This window comes from Podarcis raffonei, chromosome 5 (genome assembly GCF_027172205.1).
Source record: "Podarcis raffonei isolate rPodRaf1 chromosome 5, rPodRaf1.pri, whole genome shotgun sequence".
Taxonomy (NCBI): Eukaryota; Metazoa; Chordata; class Lepidosauria; order Squamata; family Lacertidae; genus Podarcis; species Podarcis raffonei.
This window is the reverse complement of record NC_070606.1, coordinates 28511142-28533358: the sequence shown is the minus strand read 5'-3', so window position 1 is coordinate 28533358 and position 22217 is coordinate 28511142. Positions and strand designations below refer to the sequence as shown.

The following is a 22217-nucleotide window of genomic DNA, read 5'->3' as shown; positions in this document are numbered from 1 at the left end:
CTATGGAACTCAGTGGGCTTACTCCCAGCTCACTGTGTATAGGACGGCCGCCATCTTTGGAAGCACCTACCACAAGGTCTTAGAACCTGCTTCTAAGTAAGCATGCCAGAACACACAGTACTGCTTCCCAGATTTAACAGATGCAGTTGGGAGCTTTCAATCCCAGCTACCGGGCACGATCCAGAAAAAGATAAACACCCTTAAGGCTAATTAAAATAGGACATAATGGCACAGTTAACATGTGCTAATACCAGCAGGGCTTAAGGTGCACCCAGCCCAGGGCTATGTGCACTTTATTAACATTAAATTTCCTGGCAGCAAAGATTCTGTACCAAGAACATCTGGATTCTGCGCCCTCTATAAATTACGCGAATTTGGCTAAATTACATTATTTTGCATAATTTATTATGGCTTTTTGCAAGTCATAGGGGAGCATAAGGAGCTATGAAAAATGCTAAAACTCTGCTGTCAGTCATTCAAAATATTATTGTCACCCCTCTTGTTAAGATTTGAGCAAGCACTGACTGCAAAGTTTTAAAGGTATGTTCATAAGGACTAGAAACCTTTAAAAAAGAAAAGAAAGATGATGTTCTCAAGAAACTGAATTCTGCACCCAATACCACCACATTCCATGCTTTCTCCATGCTCCTGCAGAATCACAACAGAAACACAGCGATGGCATAACAGCCATGTATCTGGGAGCAGTAAGTAGCAGCATATGTGCTGATTTCATGTGCAAAAAGATGTGTAAAATGGCAGAAGGGATGTAACATTCATTCTCTCAAAGGGAAAACACTATCTATTTGAATGTCAAAAGCCATGAGGAATAAGATTTATCCTGAAATGGGAAAAGTCTAATAGAATTTAATTGGGATGAAAAAGTAAGTTCCAACAGAGGGCTGGAAGGGACCAAATTTACTTTACATTTCTTGCCCGTCTTCTGATTACTCCGTGAACTGTTTGATTTACTCTCACATCCTCAGTTTACTGGTCTAAAGGTATTTTTAAAAAATTCACACCAGACTTCATCTTAGGGATGGGCCAATCTATTTCTAGCCCATGTCACTTTAGCAAATATTCATTCATAAACCTGCTCAATAAATGGCATTAAAAAATAATAATAATAATAATTGCACAGACCTTCACATTGAAATGAGAATTCAAACACATATTTCTGAATGCGTCTTGCAAAATAAACATTTCTAAATGTATTTTATATAAAATACATGCATTTTAAACACAAGTTGATGCATTTCTCTTTTTGAGCCGAGAACTGCATCACAAAGAATGAAATCCAAGGGGTGACTATGTTCTAATCTGCACTTTAGAACAAGAGATGAAAATCACGTCAGTTTGCAATGGAATTTCCAAAGAACAGCCTCTTCAAATGCCCTTGATGCAACAGTGCATGTACAGATTCTAAGCAGAGCGCACTGGTGGCCTAATAACAAATTGCAAGACCCTGCACAGACTGTCCCTGGTCTAAATACCACTAAAGAAATGTATACTTTATATAGTTACAGTATATATAGATATATAACTTCCCGTCAACAATGCTACATCTATTTATACCCAGTAACAACTTAACCTTGTATTCAATACACGCCGAAGGCAATTGTCTCACTGGGATGGCAAGGCATGCGTTTTCACTTTTAATTTCTTATCTCCTATTTATGGCTTACCCTTGGAGCTATTTAAACATCACCTTTTCAAAAACAACAACAACTGGGCAGGTACAGCTTCTTGCAACTCAACTGTGGAATCAATACACTTCCCCTTCTGCAATGTGCCGGACAGGGGAGGGGGTGATAAAATCTATGACGCGCATCCAAAGAACTGCACAAGTAGGTCAAGACACTGTGTTGGTGTGTTCTGGGTATCCCAACACACTAAAGGGGGCTTCTGTTGTAGAAATGGCAGGCATCAACGATACAGCTGAAACTGCTGAAACTGAGGGGACTTTCAGCAACAACAGGTTCATTAGGGATGGTGTACGACATGGAATAACTTTTTATTATGCCTCGTGTTAATCAGTGGGAAGGAACCCGGGCCACAAAAAAACACCTTGGTTCAGCTTTTTCTACAGATGCTTTTTGCCCTGTTAGATCCCAGAACAAAAGAGAAACAGATAGTTCTACGGGACCCATCGTTCCTTGAAGTCAAAGTGTGTGACCGTCAACTTACATGGGATCTAGGGCCGGCCCTAATATTAGGCAGAGCAAGGTGGCCCCTCAGGTGGCTGGAACATGTGGGGCGGGCAGCAGTGACATCCTCCTGATCCCCCAAAGCAATCTGGCCATTCCTGTGCCTTGGAGGACAGAGCTGCATGTGTCCTGCAACCTGTTTCCCTTGAGGATGGTGAAGGATGCCGTCCTGTCACCAGTGTTGAAGTAGCCATTAACTTCAGTCTAGTCAAGTTCTGTGCACGGAATGGGACGCCTCGGGTGGTAAGACGTCTTATGCTCTGACAAGTTGACATTGAAGGAGCTAGTTTAGGCATGCCTAGTAGGGTTATTTTAAAACTCCCCACCTCCCATCTTTGCCCTGCTGACCCCTCGAGCAATATTACAACCTGATGTCAGAAGCTCCTTATATAGCAGCTTGATGTATAAGACTGCGTGTGCAGAGGGGGATGAGGTTTATTTGAGGTACACAATCACAAAGAGACCTTGGGGTAGCGGAGATGGTTGCCAGATTCTTTAGATCCCAGCCACATGCCTCTTTACCCAACAGACAAGCACAATGGAAAAGTTGCCCAGCCAAGAGTCACAGCACCCATCGCATAGGAGGTGAACTGTGTACTTACCAAGGTCAGCCTTTTCCTTCAAAATGTCTCTAAAGTTGAGGCCGCTGTTGTGTGTGGTTTGCCTGAACCTGCTCAGCGCTTCCTTCTGACCATTCTTTCCCAGTTCCGTAGGTCTAATGGCTTCACCCCGGAGTCCACGTTTCCATTTGGAGAAATCTGCCTGGGCCCATTTGGCCAAGTCTTCGAGCTTCACCGTGACCTTCTCTGAAGCAGCAACAACTTCATCCTGCAAGAGACAACCAAGAGAAGGTCACATTTGGCTCCGCAATACACGGCAAAGGTTATTGCTCTGAGTCTGTGACGTCCGCTTACAGCCGTTTCGATAAAGCTTTTGCCAGGTTCATTTTCACCACCACTGAAACAGAGCATCCTAACCAAGAGGAGATCGGTAAATTTGTGGGTGCGTGCTTTTGTGTGAAATAACTTTTCCTGTACCTCTTCCTCTTTCACTTTCTCAGGCACACTCACGCACAACACCCACACAGTGCTCAGAAATAGCACTCACATACCAACAACAATTTAGTAGGGTGGCCACCAGTGCAATACCAAAAAGAGGCAATGCACCACAACAAAGAAAGGGCAAAAAGAGGGTGCAGATTTTAATAAAACCTGTGTATTCTACTTTCTACGTAGAGGTGCAAATTTGGAAACAACAGCTACCATTAAAATGGAAATACAATGCGTCTCACCACACTGGGGGAAAGTGACCAGGTGACCTGCTCGACAGATGCTCATTCTTGATGGGAAACCTCAAGGCCTCTGGCTCTCCCTTCCTGCAATTATTCTATCTGCAAACCAGACTTGGACCAGATAGCTCTTGGAGCAGAAGATTCCTTCAAACAAAGGGCTGGCCTCCAAGGGTCCTTCTCATGTAGGAAAGTCCTCTGTAAAGTAGGGCACAAGGCCACTCTACCAGAAGTGGCTCGCTGGGTGGGGCGGAGCTGCTATTCTAGTTTCCTGTTAGGTGGGTACCTGTTGCTCACCAGGATGGAGGGAGCGAAGGAGGTGGTGGGGAGGTTGACTTCTGCTTGTGCCCACCACACAACACTCAAGCTAAAAGTTGATCAACAGCATTTCTGTCTACTCCTTCCACCCAACACCACACAAACTCATCTTTCCCTAGGTTAATATGCTGACACTTTTGCTTTAAAGTTTTGAGTGGTTGGAATGCTCATAAACATTCAGTGACATCTTGGCAGCTGAGCCCATGGCTACAAAGGTCTTAATTCAATATTGTAGCAAGAGCTCTTACAGCCAATTGCTACAGAGATTTTTTCAAAGATTGCAGCATTTTACTTTGGTTATTTCTTCCTTTGCCAAGTTGATTTGATCAGGGAGGGAGTAAATTGGCAAAAGCACTATTCCACAAATCTGTGTGTTTTCTGCTTTAATCTGATCCCGCATTCAAATACGTCTATAGTAAATGCCTTAAAAGATTAAGCTGGCTTTTCATCATCAATAGATATAGCAACATCACATCTGTGGATATTTTCATTTTTAGTGGATCTGTTATTTAAGCCAACATTTTACATGATAAAAAATATATACTGTACAGTGGTACCTCTAGTTATGAACTTAATTCGTTCCGGAGGTCCATTCTTAACCTGAAACTGTTCTTAACTAGAGGCGTGCTTTCGCTAATGGAGCCTCTTGCTGCCGCTGCACTGCCGGCACACGATTTCCATTCTCATCCTGGGGTAAAGTTCTCAGCTCAAGGTAACTCTTCCAGGTTAGCGGAGTTTGTAACCTGAAGTGTTTGAAACCTGAGGTATTTGTAACTTGAGGTACCACTGTATATCCATGAATATCAGGCAGAGCTGGCCCAACCATGAGGCTGCTTCAGGCGCCAGAAGTCCCCCAGACAGCATGCCCATAGGTGCCCCACCAACTCCTTCTTCGCCTCTGCCATTGGTGGAGAAGCATCGCCATCATTGGTGCCAATTTTCGGAAGGATGGTGAGATCTTGCAGAGCACTCAAGATCTCACACGGTTTGTGGTGAAATCTCACCCCAAATCGGTGTGCCCTTGCTCAAATTTGGCACCGGTGGTGCAGCTGCTTCTCTGTCAGCAGCAGATGGGGCAGGGCATGGGGCAGTGACTAAAGCGGGTATATGGTGGCAGGAGCAGCAGGGCAAAACAGCACTTCCTGATTCACCTCAAGCGGCAAAATGGGACATGCCTCCCCTGATATCTACAAAGAAATTCGAAATCAGGAGATATATACATATATTCTGGGCACTGCCTTAAGCGCACTTTTTGAAAATGCAATTAACCTGCAAAGGTTAAAAAAAAAAATCATAGCCAGATGACTAATGGTTCTAGCTAGTCCTCACATAAATGATCTTAAGTAAATATGGGATTCCTGGAACTCTGACTCACTAGAAAATTCCTCTGTTTATGGTACAGTTTCCCTGGCTTATATACAAATATTGAATTTAAGTCTTATCCTAAAAATTAAATGAAACTGTGATGTAATCCCAAAAGAAATACTACAGAAATTCTACAAGTTTCCTACCAAAAGAAACTGGCACATTCTCAGGTTTCCTGCACATGTTTTCGAGATCAGAAACTAACAATACTCCCCCCTGCCCACATCCCTCCTGCCTTTAAACCTATATTTTATAGAAAAGCTGCTTAAATTTAGTTGAGCCTGCAGAGAATACACATGAAATAAGTACCTCTCTCTCTTTTAAAAATTATCATAACAGATCGTGTTACAACATAGAAAACATGAAATAAGCGCTTGGAGCTGTAACCTTCCAGGAAAAATACCAGCTTGTTTCACCCATGATGAATAAGCAAAACTGTGTTTTACAGAACTCACAAAGGGAGTAAAGGAGCAAAATGCAAAATGCTATAGTAGCAAAACCAACATTCCATGATTTAAGTCGGACACTTGAAACAATCAGGATGCAGCAACTCAGGGAGTGCTGAGGAGTCAGTGATTTTAATAGAGTAACTCTAGAATAAATTAACTGGGGATTTGTAGCTTCAAATCTACCTGCCTTGCATTCATTATTGAACTAATGCACATGAAGTGCTTTGAACTCCCAAACAGGCGGAATAATGCAAAGTATTATTGTTATTATTATTATGTTTAGGGAAGCTTTTAATGTTTGATGTATTATGGTATTTTAATATTTTTTTGGAAACTGCCCAGAGTGGCTGGGGAAGCCCAGCCAGATGGGCAGGGTATAAATAATAATTATTATTATTATTATTATTATTATTATTATTATTATTATTATTATTATCATTATTACATCATATGTGTTTTCTTGCAACTTCGAAATTCCACCTCATATTTTTATCTTGCCCTTTCCCCCAGGAACTCTTCTGGTAGCAGCCATGGGGTTTATCCCCATATTATCCTCACTACAGACTTGTAAAGTAGGTTCATGATCATTACAGTCCATTCCATTTAGGGCAAATGGGGCATTGCCCCCCCACCATCTGTCTGCCTTCTTACTTACAACCAGTCAGGGAGTGGCTGTCATAGCTCCTGACCTTACTCTGTCTACTCCCTGGACTCTCTGTCTACTCCCTACCAGTTGCAAAGGGGACCAGTCAACACTATTCACAGCTAAAATATGGGACTGGCCCAACGATAAACAATATGGGTCATCACTGAATGGGGATTTGACTCTGGGCCTCTGCGGCCCAACTCAAAAACGTTCTGTCCACCACCCCTGGGATGGACTACATGGGGAACTCCAGATATGGCTTGATTCCACTCCCATCAGCCCCAGCCAGCATGGCCAATGGTCAGGGATGATACAAGCTGTAGTTCAGTAATATCTGAAGGGTACCATGTTAAGCACCCTGCCTCGCATCATACCCTCCAACGTCCTATTCCATCTGACTGGGTTGTCACTCTGAACGCCACACTGGGGCAGCTTCCAACATATATAAAAACCATAACATTGAACATTTAAAACTTCCCTATACAGGGCTGCCTTCAGATGTCTTCTAAAGCTTGTACAGTTACTTATCTCCTTGGGTCGGGGGCTGCATACCTCCAACATTTCTCCGATGAAAATAGGGACATCCCAAGGAAAAGTGGGACATTCCAGGATCAGATCAGAAACCAGGACAGCTTTTGTAAATCTGGGACTGTTCTTGGGAAGTAGGGACACTTGGAGGGTCTGTTACACTATACTGTATAATGCTTTGTATACAGCAGATAATAATAATAATTTATTATTTATACCCCGCCCATCTGGCTGGGTTTCCCCAGCCACTCTGCGTGGCTTCCAACAGAACACTAAAATACAATAACCTATTCAACATTAAAAGCTTCCCTAAACAGCAGCAGCCGACAGTGGGGTAGGGTAGAAGTACTCAGGTGACCTTCCAGCAGGTGAGTCACCACTGCCAACCACGAGGGGAAGGATGGTGGTGAGATTGGCACGGTGCAAAGGTACCGGCCAATCCAGTCCAGCGCTCCTGCCAATGCGTTTGCGCCATGCCACCCTCCCCAGCACCTTGCCTCTCCCCCGCCTCTGCCCCACCATACCATCTGCCACATGCATGGCTCACTCATGCATGTGCAAACTCTTGGTTCCTCCCTGAGTCAGCCCCATTGGAAAACAATGCTTTCGATGCTACAAATGTTCTACCTCCAGTGTCCTATCTCTGGTGGCCCATCCAGCCATGCAAATCATCACCTGATGTTACATCAGCAAGTGAGGAAGATACATGACTGTGAATCAGCCCCCAGACAAGGCAAAAAGGAGACATGGTTGTTATTACAAAAGGATAAAGGCATGAACTGGCTCCCATCTGTTTTAACACATGCATTCCTCTGGTAATAAGATATTGCTTAACAGCCAACCAAATGAAGAAAACATGGGGGAGGGCTATTATGAGAGGTTACCCCCAGTACTTTTTCTTTTGGGGAGGAAAAGCGGATTAAAACACACACACAAAAAAAACCCCTTCCCCCATTTTGTGACTAATAATGTTTGAACAAGGAGTCATCTCCTGCTAGATATCGATCAAATATTTGGTCAAAAATAAAAGGCAAGATTGTGGGCTTAGGATGCAGTAGAAGTACATTTTCTATGATCTTCAACTAAACCGTGGAAACAGTGCCTTAACTTCCTGCCTGTCGGTAATCTTGTCAACACTGCAAAGTATGTTGCAGTGGGTACCTAGAGAGTTGGCAGAGCATAGTATCTAAAAGCACAATGTGTGAGCTGGCATGTCCATTCCTTGATAATATCTCACCTCAGCCACTGACTTGCTAAGCAGCCTCAGTCCAGCCACTATGATCTCAGACTCAGCCCCCTTCTGTCTAACATTATGGGGATAACAATACTGGCCCTACTTCAAATGGGTGTTGTAAGAATTGTACAAGATCAGGTTGGGGAGCCTGTGACCCCCACACCTCAGATGTTGCTGGATTACAGTTCCCATCATCTCTGACCTGTGGTCACCCTGGTTGGGGCTGGTGGTGAGAGCTTAAGTCCAACAACGTCATTATTATTAGTATTGTTGTTATTTATATACCGCCATTCATCCGAAGATCTCAGGGCAGTTCAAAATATAGGTTCCCCGCTCTTGCTTTAGATAGTGTGTGTAAAGGGCTTTTACCACTTTTTAAAAAAACACTAAAAATGCTAATTATTAACTAACTTGTTTGTGGTAATTAGAATCAACATCTTGTTCTCTCTTCTTTGTCACAGTTCTCATAAATTACTGCTATAAATTACCATTATTTGATCAATATTTAACCAAGTCAATTGATCAAACATTGTCTGAAAAGATAGCCAGTGCTACCTACAGTCCCTGCCCACCCCCAAAAGAACCATCATCTGTTGCATACATTAATGTCTTATATATGCTCATTCTATAATGTATGAAGCAAGCTTAATGGGCCAAGCTGCCGCAAACACACACACACACACACACATCCACACACAGCATTTTAAGGACCCTCTGCATAAGATCGTCTGTCTGTGCACAATTAAGCCTTAAGCATCAGCTTTTTGAAAACGCTCAGCAATGCAAAGGTTATGATAAGCAGCTATTTTTCATAAAACCCAGAGATCCAGATCAAATGTGGCCTTGGTTAAAGTGCTCTTTTCCAAAGTAGCTGTTATGACCAAATTATTATTGCTTCCATTACCAGTTTGTTCACATCCTTTCCAAGAATTACTATGACTAACTTTTGGTTGGCATTCAAAGCAAGCAAAGCAAACAATTTAATAACCAAAAGACAAGTACAATCATTACTACATCATCAATGAATAATCCTGTTATTGAGAATACAACCTTTATACTCATAGACTCCGAGACACGCAAAGTACACACAGAGACTATAAACTCTGTACTGCCGTGAAAATAACTATTTCCCTTCTCCTACCAGCTCAACACACACTCCCTGCCAATTTTATTTCGTAATACATTCATGGTTTAGTTGAGAAATCTAATAAAAAGTGGAACCTTGAAATATCAGAAGCTACATAAAAGTACAGAGCCATTCGCACCACACATTTAAAGCAATACTAGTACCTCACTTTAACAGGCACTGCTTTCCCCAAAGAATCCTGGGAACTGTAGTTTGTCATGGATGCTGGGAGTTTCTAAAAGGTAAAGGTAAAGGACTCCTGACAGTTAAGTGCAGTCGCAGACAATTCTGGGGTTGTGGCGCTCATCTCGCTTTACAGGCTGAGGGAGCCGGCATTTTGTCCGCTGACAGTTTTTCCGGGTCATGTGGCCAGCATGACTGAGCGGCTTCTGGGGAAACCAGAGCAGCACATGGAAACACCATTTACCTTCCCGCCGGAGCGGTACCTATTTGTGTACTTGCACTTTTTGGTGTGCTTTCAAACTGCTGGGTTGGCAGGAGCAGGGACCGAGCAACGGGAGCTCACCCCGTCGCGGGGATTCGAACCGCTGACCTTCTGATCAGCAAGCACAAGAGGCTCAGTGGTTGAGACCACAGCACCATCTGCATATCCCAAGTTGCTAGGGAGTTGTTAGGAGACCCCTATTTGCCTCACAGAGCTACATTTCCAGAATTACTGGAAAGGCTAGAAACCTGCCATTAAAAAAAGATGCAATTATGACGATTCTATAAAATGAAAGCCAGAGTCCTCAATTAACCCAATTTGTTTGGAGGACAGGTGATGTTGCTCGGGGAGAACTGTGGAATATGGAGTCCTGTGCACAGCTTTCAAATATCATGCTGTTTGTTTATTTAATTCTTTTGACCCTCCATCCTGTATCTGAAGTCTGAAGGTGTGTCACAACTTTTTTAAAAAATAACAACAGCAGCATAAATTAATATGTCAAAATGTGCAACCCATCTTCTGAATTAAAATATAGATAGATTTGCCATTCTCAACCTCATTTTATGATAAATCATTTTATATAAATCTTGGGAGGCTTTGCCCAAGTGAAAAAAAAGAGATTGCAACATTTGTCTCTGTGTGCTAATCTATCTGAATCTAGAAGTCCCTGTTGCAACACAGTGCAACAATGAGGTCTGCTGAAATGTGACTTGTCAAATGGGCTCATCAATCAATAAGTGAAGGTTGACTTTGTTAGAAGTATGGTAGTGCATTTTTATTTGCCAGGAAGTTAATTTTAGAATCCCCATCATTTTTATTTATTTTTAAAGCATGATCTACACACTAGGAGTCATGAGACCAGTGTGTGTGTGTGTTTAGCGTTTTAGAAAGCTGTAGTTTTAAGCACAGAGGTAACAAAATCTAGGGTTTTCAAATTCACCTTCAAATTAATCCTTCTGGAATTTCACATTTCACATTTCTTTTAATTATTAATCCAAAATCAAGGCCTACACCTCACAATATGGCAAAGCAAACACTATGAGTGTGGAATGTGTATGATTTGTGGTCAGCCACACTGCATCAGCATTCTGGTGTGATTTGTGCACATCCCCAGGGATTATAGAGAGGGCTAGATCCAGCACAGCCCTTCCACAAATACGCCTTTCCATTCACGGAATAGCCCTTCCTGTCCACAGAGGGGGCTTTGATCAAATGGAAGTTCACACTCACAGAAGGGCTGGGAGGCAATGCCTGCCTATTTCCTCTTTCCCCACAACTTCCTGTGCCACCTTCCTCAGCATTCCAGAAGCAGACCCTCAAAGTGCCCCTATTTTCCAGGACCAGTCCCAGATTTACAGAAGCCATCCCAGTTTCTGATTTGGTCCTGGAATGTCCTTAGGACATCCCTATTTTTATTGGAGAAATGTTGGAGAGTATGGAGTTATGCGATCCCTGAGCCAAGAAGATAAGTAACTATACAACCTTTAGAAGACATCTGACGGCAGCCCTCTATAGGCAAGTTTTTTTTAAAAAAAAGTTTAACGTTTTATTATGTTTTTATATATGCTGGAAGCCATCCAGAGTGGCTGGGGCAACCCAGATGGGTGGGGTATGCTGTATTTTTTGCTCTATAGGACGCACCCAACCATAGGACGCACCTAATTTTACAGGGGGAGAACAAGAAAAAAAAATCTCTCCCTCTTTGCGCGGCACCCCTTCAGCAAAGTGGCAGGAGAAATGGAGCCCCTTCCATTTCTCCTCCTGCTTTGCTGAAGGGGTGCTGCACAGAGAGGGAAAGCTGCGCAGCGCCTCTCCAGCGAAGCGAAGCCTCCGGAGTGCAGCGGGAACTACCGCCGCGCTCCGAAGGCTTCGCGTTGCTTTCACTGAAGCCTGGAGAGTGAGAGGGGTCGGTGCGCACTGACCCCTCTCACTCTCCAGGCTTCAGCGAAAGCAGCGCGAAGCCTCCGGAGCACAGTGGGAGCGCTCCCACTGCACTTCAGAGGCTTCACGTTGCTTTCGCTGAAGCCATGGAGTCTGCATTCACTCCATAAGACTCGCACACATTTCCCCTTAATTTTTGGAGGGGGGAAAGTGCATCTTATAGAGTGAAAAATACGGTAAATAACAAAACAAGAAACAACAACCATTATTATTATTATTGAATAGGATGTTCCTACTTTCATTGGAGCAATGTTGGAGGGTATGCAGAAAGTCACCCACCCTCTAAAGCAGTAGTTCCCAATTAGGGGTCTGGGGACCCTTGGGGGTTTGTGGAATGCACCCAGGGGGTCTGCAGTCTCATCCCTTGCCTCTCCCCCAACTAATTTTTTGTCATTTTTGCATAGTAATATTTTTATGGTCTGTTTTTTAGTGTTCCAAAAATCCTTTGCTTATTAGGGGCTACCTCACATTTTGTTCACAAAATTGCTTTGCTGAGGAAACTACCTTAGAGTTATCAAAATTTTCAAAAGTAGAGGGTCCTTGGCTTGGCTTTTGAAAAATAGGGGGTCCTCAGTAATTAGCTAATTGGGAATGACTGCTCTAAAGTAAGTGGGGGGGGGACAAGCTTCCGCAGGGGAAACCTGACGAAAATCACCAAGAGCGGGAACTTCTGCATAGAGTTCCACTCATGAACCTCATGTTCCAACCCATTATGTATGATTACAAGGTTTGCTCAGCCATGATGAGCCCTCACGGGAAGGTTGTGGGTAAACGGTGCATTCTCGACCTCACCTACAAAACATGGGAAGAGAGAAGAGGACCAGGCCTTTCAAAGGCTTTGTAAGCATAAATCAAATCCTTCGGAGTGTGGGAAGTAATTAAAATCTTTAAAATTAGCCATCTTGCTAGGATACAAAACCAGAAACATTTAGGATTGGCAGCAGCTAAAGCATTTCAGGTACTACAGTTATTACAAGCATCTTGTAGGCAAATAATTATTTTGTCTAATTGCCTATTTAGACTGAAGATTATGCTGCTAAAAAATTGCTAATTATCTTCAGGTATGAGAAATACAGCATCCCTCTGGTACCATAATGTTCCAAGTTTTCTTCTTGTTCTAAATATGCTGTGAAAAGGCGAAACTACAATCAGGGCTGTAGGTATTCTCAGGGACTGTGAACTGTTTTGGTTCAGTCTCTAGTTATTTAAATGCCATTTAACATGCTGAGAATCTCAAGGTTCCTTCAGATGACCTGTTTATTGAGCATTCATGCTGATCCGCTTGCACAGAGCTTAAAGACATCTGGTCTTTACTGACTATTTGTTTTGATTTGTTTGCAGGTCTGTTATGACAGTGAGCATTTGTCCTGCATGAATCCTGATTAGCTTATGGGGTGTTTATACATCTTCCTGTTGGGCATTTGCTCATCCCACACTTTTCAATGCATTTCTCCATCACTTTCCAAACTGCAAAAGGACTGGTTCTTTTTTTAAATATAGAATTTGTTGTGCCAAGGTGACACAGCCCTGTAATCTACTTTGATTGTGCAAACCTAAAGCTCAAATCCATCCCGCAAAATAGTGATAGTCCGGATATACTTTCAGCTTCTTTTCTGCCCCCTCCCCTCCCCATTTCTTTGGCAAAGCAATTCTCTATCCCTCCTGACCCCAGGGGAAAGTGTGTGTGTGTGTGTGTGTGTGTGTGTAATCAGTATCTATATGCCTATGAATAATGGTGTTCTCTGGGTTGATTACAAACAACTTAAACAACAAAGTAAAATAATCATTAAAGAAGAATAAATGCAGTTTACACATTCCAGTTACTGTCTGTAAAAGTAGTCACCCATGACCATTGCACATATCTCCTCCCACATTTCACACCTAATACTTTTGGCACTAAATGACAAGCAGATGCTATGGATTCCATGCCACTGAATAAAAATATATGATCTAGCAACTTACCAAAAGCTCCATCTGCACTATCCATTTAAAGCAGTATCATATCTAAACAGTCAAGGCTCCCTCCCACAATGAATCCTGGGAACTGTAGTTTGTTAAGAGGGCTGAGTGTTGTTAAAAGCCTTCTATTCCTCTTGCCTGACTTGTCAAAGGGGAGATTGTGGATGGGTGAGTGAGGGAACTGGCCAGGAACCCAGGCAGATGATAAAGAGACCTCCAGTTCTGGGGCAGGATTGTCCAAGTCCAATGGTCCCTCGGGGTTATTGGAGCAGCCCCTCCAAGTGTCCCTATTTTCCAGTCCCGGATTTACAAAAGCCGTCCTGGCTTCTGATTTGATCGCGGAATGTCCCACTTTTTATTAGGGTGTCCTAAATATTGGAGGGTATGGAATAGGATGTCCCTATTTTTGTCAGAGAAATGTTGGAGGGTATGTTGGAGCCATGTGGAGATCTGCTGGAGGTTCCTGCTCACCTTGCTCCTCATCAGAGAAGACCTCAGGTTTGAAATCTGGGCAGGGCTGCACCCTGACCGAGAATCTGAGCTTTTGGAGATCAATATTTTTAAAAAATGAGTATTCCACTGCTGCTGCAATTACCAACAGCAACACAGCACAAATGAGACCACTGTGCAGTTTCAGGGAGTTTTGTTTAGAGTCTTGCAACCATACAGACCAACAACAAGGCCCCATCAGAGGCACAAACTTCCCACTTTTAACTTAATGGGGTGTTAACTTCAAAGCCTGTGTGTGACCATTTCAATGTCAGGCAATTAAGACTCCCTAAAATACAAACACTCAGCTTGAGTCATTAAAGGAAACATAAAGAGGCAGCTAAGCCCAATTTATTTTCGACTCCAATGGGTCCACACGGAGGTGAAAAAGCCTTGAATATAACAAACAAAAAAGCGAGGGGGGGACACCCAACAACCCTCAAACAAAAATTGTTAAAGGAAAGTGTACATATTTACTCACTGAACAGCTACTAATCTTCCCATTTGAAGTTAAAGGACTTTTCACTCTGTCACCAGCAAAATACAAATGACAGATCACTTGCATTCGCTTTAATGCACAAGACAAAACATGCCGCAGATATAAGAGTGGCCTCTTATTGTGGATTATTTGACAAGATAGGCATTAAGGGGGCTATCAACATTGTACTCGCATTGCATAATCACTTAAAGGCTGCAAGGAAGTACAAATCAACCCTTTTGCAGAACTTCACCTTAAACACCAACCATGTAATTTTGGGCATGGCACCTCTTGACGTAGAATTATTTTTTTCCTTAACTCCGCTCACCTTGGGCTTGGCTTCAAAGCCTATGGAAATAAATGGAAAACATCCCCATACATTTCAATCACCCCTGTTTTCCTGGGGAGAGTCCCAGTTCCTCACTTCCTTATATTCATTCCTTGAATATCACTGTCCCAGTTTTGCTTTTCGGGGAGATTTTGAGAGTGGTTTTAAGAGCGTTTTGTCAATGTATTGGGACAAGACATATGCCATCTTGGCAGGTTTCAACATGCTGTCCCTGGGTCTTTCAAAGTGAAACTATTCAATGCACAAAAAGGGGGAGACTTTGGTAACAGGGCTCCCTGGGGGAAGACAAATTTTGGCAGCACCCCTCCCTAAATATATCTTATTTTCACAATAATTCCTTTTGGTGCAATTGCTTTTTATGGATCTTCTCAGTAGGTACCCATACAAATATAGGTATCATTAACATTATCATTATTTTTGCACCCGCTCAACTTGGTGCCCTGTGTGGGGGAACTGCCCACACTTCCCTAAATCTGCTGCTGGCACACAACATGTAAATGCACATGTGTGAATATATACAGGACAATTATATCTTTCCAGTAAACCCTGAAGACAAACAATCCTCTTTGCTTTAAATTCATGGGACTAGACCCAACTTGGAGCTAAGCTGATTCTTTGTAACTTGTCTGCCACAGACAAGTGGCATTGCTAGCCCACTGTTTCAGATAAAACACACATGTAAACATGCCTACCCAGATAGCAATACAGAATATTCCTGGAGCACTAATCCTTAGCGAGACAACTGCAGAGCTCAGTGGCGTAGCGTGGGTTGTCAGCACCCGGGGCAAGGCAAGTAATTTGCGCCCCCTAACCCATGGATTTGCGCCCCCTAACCCGTGGATTTGCCCTAACCCCCAGATGTTGCGCCCAGTGCGGCCAGCCCCCCCTGCACCCCCCACGCTACGCCACTGGCAGAGCTACAACCACACTAGAGAGTCATCATCTATGAAAACCTTGCAAGGTATGTATTCATGAAGTCCACAAACTTTAAATATGATGCTGACTGCCCTGACCTAAATGCGTGAGTTCATAGACAACCAAGGGTAAAGACACACAGACATTAGCTACAGCATTTTGGAAGTCATTTTTGACTCCCTTCCTGCATTATCTTCCACATGACTGGAAACATATTGAGGGGGAGAGCACAGCCATGCCCACTGACCCTGTTTTTCATCCCACCCCCCACTGTTCATGCAGGGAATGGGACACAACTTTGAGCTTGAGGGGAAAGGCTCTCTCCCAGTTGCCAATGGGAGTTTTCATCCCAAGGCTCATAGGGACCACTTATAGAGTTCTGTCTTTAACTGGTTCCAGTTTAAGAGTAAATGCTGATCTGGGGTGCCTATTGGGCGGGGAAGGACAGAACAGTCACCCCCTTTTATTTTAGATCACATGTGATCACCTTTCTCTCTATTATTGGGTAACACCAACAAATGCTATTAAAATATTCTGGTTCTTTTGCAATTTAATCTTGATTATATCATGTACCAGGCTTTGAAAGTTGCTTTTCATTTATTTCACCCCCTTCCTTCCCATCAACCCTAAAAAGGAATCCCTTTTGCTTCTGTCTAAGCAGTCTTAAATTTGCACTTGCAGAGGTTTTTAATTCACTTATGACTTGATAGGGAGAAACACCCAATATGAGGAAAGGCAAGCATTTTGTTTCAAATATGTGTTGTAAAGGTAGACAGTTCTCATTAAGGGCTAGGAACCCTTTTTTACTCATCATGTCAACTCCTTGCCTACAGGAGTGACTCAGGTCTCAGTTGGTTAATTAATGGTTTTACATTCCAGCACAAAATGATCCCAGATGGAAAGCTTTGATTAGAATGCACAGAAATATTTATTCTGGTCAGATACATTTCATAAGAACTAGTTTGACTACTGTAGTATCACCAGCGTGGTTTCAGTGAGATTAATAGTCATATATAATGCTAAAAGGCATACTGAACTCTGTAGTGTGCATCCGGGTTGCCTCACAAAACTTTCTGTTCCCTGTACATGTGAGCAGTAGTCAAATCAGAATCCAAGCGTATGTTTACATGCAGAAACGCAAGAGATTATACACAGAGATCAACAGCAGCTCCCACTGAACTCCCAGTGGGCTGTGTTCACACAGCACATTAAAGCATTGTTAATGCTGTAACTATGGTTTGCTTCAAACAGGCAGAATGCTGGTGCACACTGCTCAAAGGTCCCCCACTTCCCTCCTGGCTATACCATATGGGAAGCCACAAGCCTTGACTTGTCATCTTATCCCAACCTGGGCTCATGGTTTGTTTGGGGCAAACAAATTCCAAGCCTAGGTTCCGACAGACACACCAAGACTTGTGATTTGTTTCTCCCAGCATCCTGCAGCCAGGAGCCATAGAGGAGTCAAGTGATGACTGTAGGCAATCCTGTGAAGAAGTCTGAAGCAACAGGAGTGTGAACTATCCACAACCATCTTAGAAATTACGGTTGTGCAAGGATTCAAAATTAAAATTAAGGCCTAAGTCTGATTTACGTATTAAGGCCAGAATCTTGACCCCATTTACTTCAATAGAGCTGAGTCAACATGGTTAGGATTGCATGGTAAGACACACAATTGCTATTAATGGATCTCTTTTGCTACCTGTTTCAAAACAGCTTTTTTATAGCTTTAAGGCCGCTCCCAAATAGGCAAAGAACCAAATAGACAAGACATTTTAAAAGGTTGATTTTTTTTTTAATTGTACCTTCCAAACAGTGGTACTAAATGTCAATGATACTAAAACTGTGGCCTATGGACCAAATAGACAATGGTGTACTCTCAAGCCACCCAAAAAATTACAGGTTATTGTGGGGTGGGGATAATGTTTCTTTAAGAATCAGTGATCAACACTGAATGAAGACTTTTTCGAGGCAGGTGTACTGAGTGTGCCATGTGAAGGCAAATGGGGAAATGGTGCTTGATAGAATGTAGATGAGGCCTCCATGCATTCTGCATCACTGAGACAATTCTCAGTCGAGAAGATTGAAGATTTGCTGACCTAGATCATCTTCGAGATTACCAAACATATTCCGTAACTTCACGGGTATATCAGAAAAACCAACTTAACTTTCTTTTCTTTTCTTTCTTTCTTTTTTTTTTTGGGGGGGGGTGTTCAGAGCATTCCAACCTTACTTTTTTGAGCGAAGTATAATGGAAAATAAATTACAACTGATTGCTCCTTTGCAGCAGCTGAGGTTAGGTTTGCAATTATTCAGCACAGCCAATTACTCTTTGCAAGGAGTTGCCTTTAGCATAAGACATGCTATGACAGGTAAGTGGCTTTGGCGATAGCACACTTCTGAAAGAGATCCCTGTATTGCAGGGACTAAATGACCCTCGTGGTCCCTTCCAACTCCACAATTCTATGATTCTATGAATAAGGCACAGTGAAGTGACAGGTCTCCAAAGGGAATGGCTCTTTCTAAACATCCACAAGACTAGGATCTGGTAATGAAACCTGGCTCCCAATATTTGACTGCAGATGGATGATGATGGTGGTGGTGATGAAGATGATGATAGAACCTTTAAGACCAGGTCCTTGTGGATAACCACATCCACATTTCCTCAAGCTGCCCTTAACCTACCATACTCCATGACTGCTCTGTCACTGCCACACCGCAGTCCACTCAAGTTCTTCCCCTGATCTGCAACATTCGGACCTGGATCCTGACCAATCTGAATCTACCTCTGGCAACTTGGCAACCCTGTCTTTATATTGCTGCTCCCTTTAAGCAAGATGACAGCAAAACAGAGATGTTAATAACCACGCACACATGCAGGAACTTGGTATGTATATATGGTGACAGATGACTTACACAAATCTTTAGAAGATTAAAGGAATCGGCTGTATTGCATTGATGTCACCTGTAATTATATCTCTACAAAGACGTGAAGAACCACCCAGGCTGCATGCTTACTTTATGTATTTAAATACCCAACAACAGTAAATGCAGATTAAGTATTTATTTACCTGCTCACTTTCAAGTTTTTTTAAAAAAATAATACTGCCAGTCTATACAAATCAGCACTACCATAGACTAATGTCTCAGAGACTGAGCAGAGAGGCAGCTGAGATCTTATATCTTAGCCAAATCAGTCAACCTTAGGCAAGCCAGTACGGTATTTCATGTCAGCCTCAGTCCTTTCAGCCCCAGACTATCCCTACTCTGCAATATAGGGGTGAGAACACTGGCCCTCCTTCTAAGAGTGTTGTAAAAATCTCTCAGTAATCCTTAAGTGCTTTCAACACTCAGAACATACTGTTTTAATCCCTTGCGGCAATACCCCCAGAGCATATGTAGTAAGGTTACCAGACGCCCGTTTCCCAGGGACAGTCTGATTTACAAATCAGTCCCCATACAAAATCCACTGAAGTTGGAAAGTGTCCCCGGATTCACTGAAAAAAATCTGGTAACCTTAATATGTGGGGCACTACCTAGATGAATTTGAGTTACATAGGCTGAAAGGTAAAGGGACCCCTGACCATTAGGTCCAGTTGTGGACGACTCTGGGGTTGCGGTGCTCATCTCGCTTTATTAGCCAAAGGAGCCGGCGTACAGCTAGGTGGGCAGGAGCAAGGACTGAGCAACGGGAGCTCACCCCATCGTGGGGATTCGAACTGCTGACCTTCTGATCAGCAAGCCCTAGGCTCTGTGGTTTAATCCACAGCACCACGTGTGTCCATACATAGGCTTAGGGGTTTGCATTGGACTGTACCTCTTAAAGCAATTAACTACCGTAGAAGGAAAAACCCATTTAGGGTTGCCAACTTTGTTTGCCAGACCTCGCTCCTCTGCTGCTTTTTATAGCAGTTCCACCTGCCAATATTCTAGCCTTCTGTATACAGTATGGGGAAAAGCTTCACCTGCTGTTTCCTGCAGATCAAACTGCAGGTAAAGCTGCAATAGCAGGACAGGTAACCTTCCCTACCTACAAAAAAGAATAAAATTGTCCTGTGAAGTTGAAATGATGTTCTATGAAGAGTCTCTGGCCAACGCTCTCCCCAAGATTCATTATTAAGCTGCAAATATTATGTCACTGTTGTCTAAGCAACCACCAGCACCGTCTTCCAAAAGTGAAGAAATTGAGATTGCCTGACTCAGCAGATGGCTGGGGTGCATGTCTCCAAGAAAAGGAGGGTCAGGTAGTTAAAGCGGGTTTTAAAAGCAGCTTATTATATTTTAAAAGAAAGGGGAATTATGCACTAGGAAAGAAAGCCTGTCTCTTTGCACAGAAAGATTGTAACAGTGTCTTGCCATAACAGGTTATATGCTGCCAATAACATAATATATATGAGAAACCGTGAGGGAAGTGATAAAGAATTGCAGTGGAGACATGGCAACATTTCTGCACGCTGAGGATGTTTTCTTTCCAAACACCTCCAAGGGTCATTCAAGGAATTTTGGAGCTCAGGAATAATTTGAACAATGGTTTGGTGCTCCACTGGGGAAACCCAGCTAGATGGGCGGGGTATAAATAATAAATTATTATTATTAAAATTGTAATAGTAATATCTAAAGAGACATGGCAGAAAACCTCTGGCTGATAACAACAGGTGATGCTGGCTGCCATTTATCTGACAGTATAATAATTTGCATTAGACAAGTCTCTTCAGTTTCCCCCCACCCCCATTCTTTTGCAGTAATCAGGATAAACTTTGCCACACAAGATAGCAAGGGTGGCAGATTTTATAATAGAGTGCATTGCTCCTAACACACCTGTTCCCACACAGGAATAAAAAGCATAATTGGAGTATGAATTCAGATGTTCACTCAGAAGTATGTATCACAAAATCAATGTGATTTGCTCCTAAGTGGACACAGGACTCCAATGCAGGCTTCTCACAGTGTGGCATACTTCTGAATAAACATGCTCCTAGCTTATTACAGGTTAACATTACAGAGAAAATAAACAACAACAACAGGATTTATACACCACACCTTCTTCCGGGGGGCGGACAAACATATCAATACTAATACAATTAAAACTTCTAAAATGCAGTACAGTATAAAAGAACCGTCTGAAAAACAAGAATTGGCCCTCAAACCCATAATTTTGAGGTGACAGGGGACAGAACTTTCAGCCAGCATATGCTTTGGTAGAAAGGAATGTTTTGAAATTCCTTCTTAAAGTTAATAGTGGGGGGAGGTCTCAAGAGAGGTCTCAAGGGAAGGCATACCCCAATGGGGGAACGCCACTGAAAAGGGTCTGCCACAGGTCCCCACCAACCAGGCAACCCCCAGAGGTGGCAGCACCAACAGGACCTCGTTTGTTGCTCATAAGGCCCAAGATAGTGGATATTGAGGCAGGCACTCTTCTAGGGCCTTGGATCCCAAGCCATTTAGGGCCTTGTGGGCTAGTACTACTAGAAAGCCCCTCCAGACTGCCATTTTATTGCTGGTATATTCTGCATCATGTTCTTGACACAAGAGAGCACCAGTGCTGGATTTAATCTGCTTGCATTTGTTCTGAGGTGCTTCCTCAATGTGACCGTGTTATTGCTGTCCTCGGGAGTTATCACGCAAAAAAAGTGGAACAAAAACAAACCAGAACCTTTGCGATATTAAAAAGTCGCTGGGTTTCAGATTCGGACCTAAGGCTAGGCTGTGGCAAAGTAGACGCTGAATTTTTGGGCTCTAAACTAATGGAAACTTGGGACTCACATGGTGGGTACATCAAGCACATGACAAGGAATATGAGAAGTGATTCTCATGCGATCAGTACTCACTTTAAAAATAAAACAAACAAACTTTTTTTTAAAAAACCAGTTTCTCTCTAGCGTTGTCACCACAGCCCCTGGAACATCTGGTTCGACAGTAAGACTACAAAGGCCCACCAAGGGAACATGTTCTTGCCAGAAACCCTTTAGTACACCCCAAATTGGTCGCAAGTTAGTTACTTGCTTGCTTGTTTGTTAAACTATCCAACATGTATCTATTTGTGGCCTGAGAGAAATACAAGTAACAAGGACAGGAGTATGCCTGATCTATTTCCACTGCAAAATTATGTGGAAAAGATGTGCTAAGAGTCCTTCAGTGTTAGAATAGACCACTTCAGATTACAGTGGGAGCAATCAGAATTGTTAATGGTTCCCTATGTTAAAATAAAAATAAAAATAAAAAACCTGCTCTGCAAATAGAAAACTAGCCCACCAGAATAGGTTGGGCTGAGTTTGGTACTGTTTGTTGCTGTTTTTAACATAGGACACATAGAAAAAAATGTTCTACACTGAGATAGTACAGTCCAATGTACGGCCTCACGATTCTACCACCTCACTTGGCTGCATGTGAGGCCTAGGCCTCAAAAATGTACATTTCACAAATGTAATGAAATCTCTCTCACACAAAACTCTACATCTTTTTAATCGCACCTCTCAGGTTTCAGTG

General features: G+C 42.8%; 1 protein-coding gene across 2 annotated transcripts in view; it reads right to left on the bottom strand.

The window, feature by feature from the left end:
• ARID5B (AT-rich interaction domain 5B) overlaps positions 1–22217 on the bottom strand; it is a 179790-nt gene that overhangs the window by 142389 nt on the left and 15184 nt on the right. For both annotated transcript variants that reach the window (XM_053388363.1, XM_053388362.1), the window contains exon 3: positions 2807–3032. In XM_053388363.1, coding sequence (XP_053244338.1) covers positions 2807–3032 — 226 coding nt within the window. The remainder of the gene's footprint in view (positions 1–2806; positions 3033–22217) is intronic.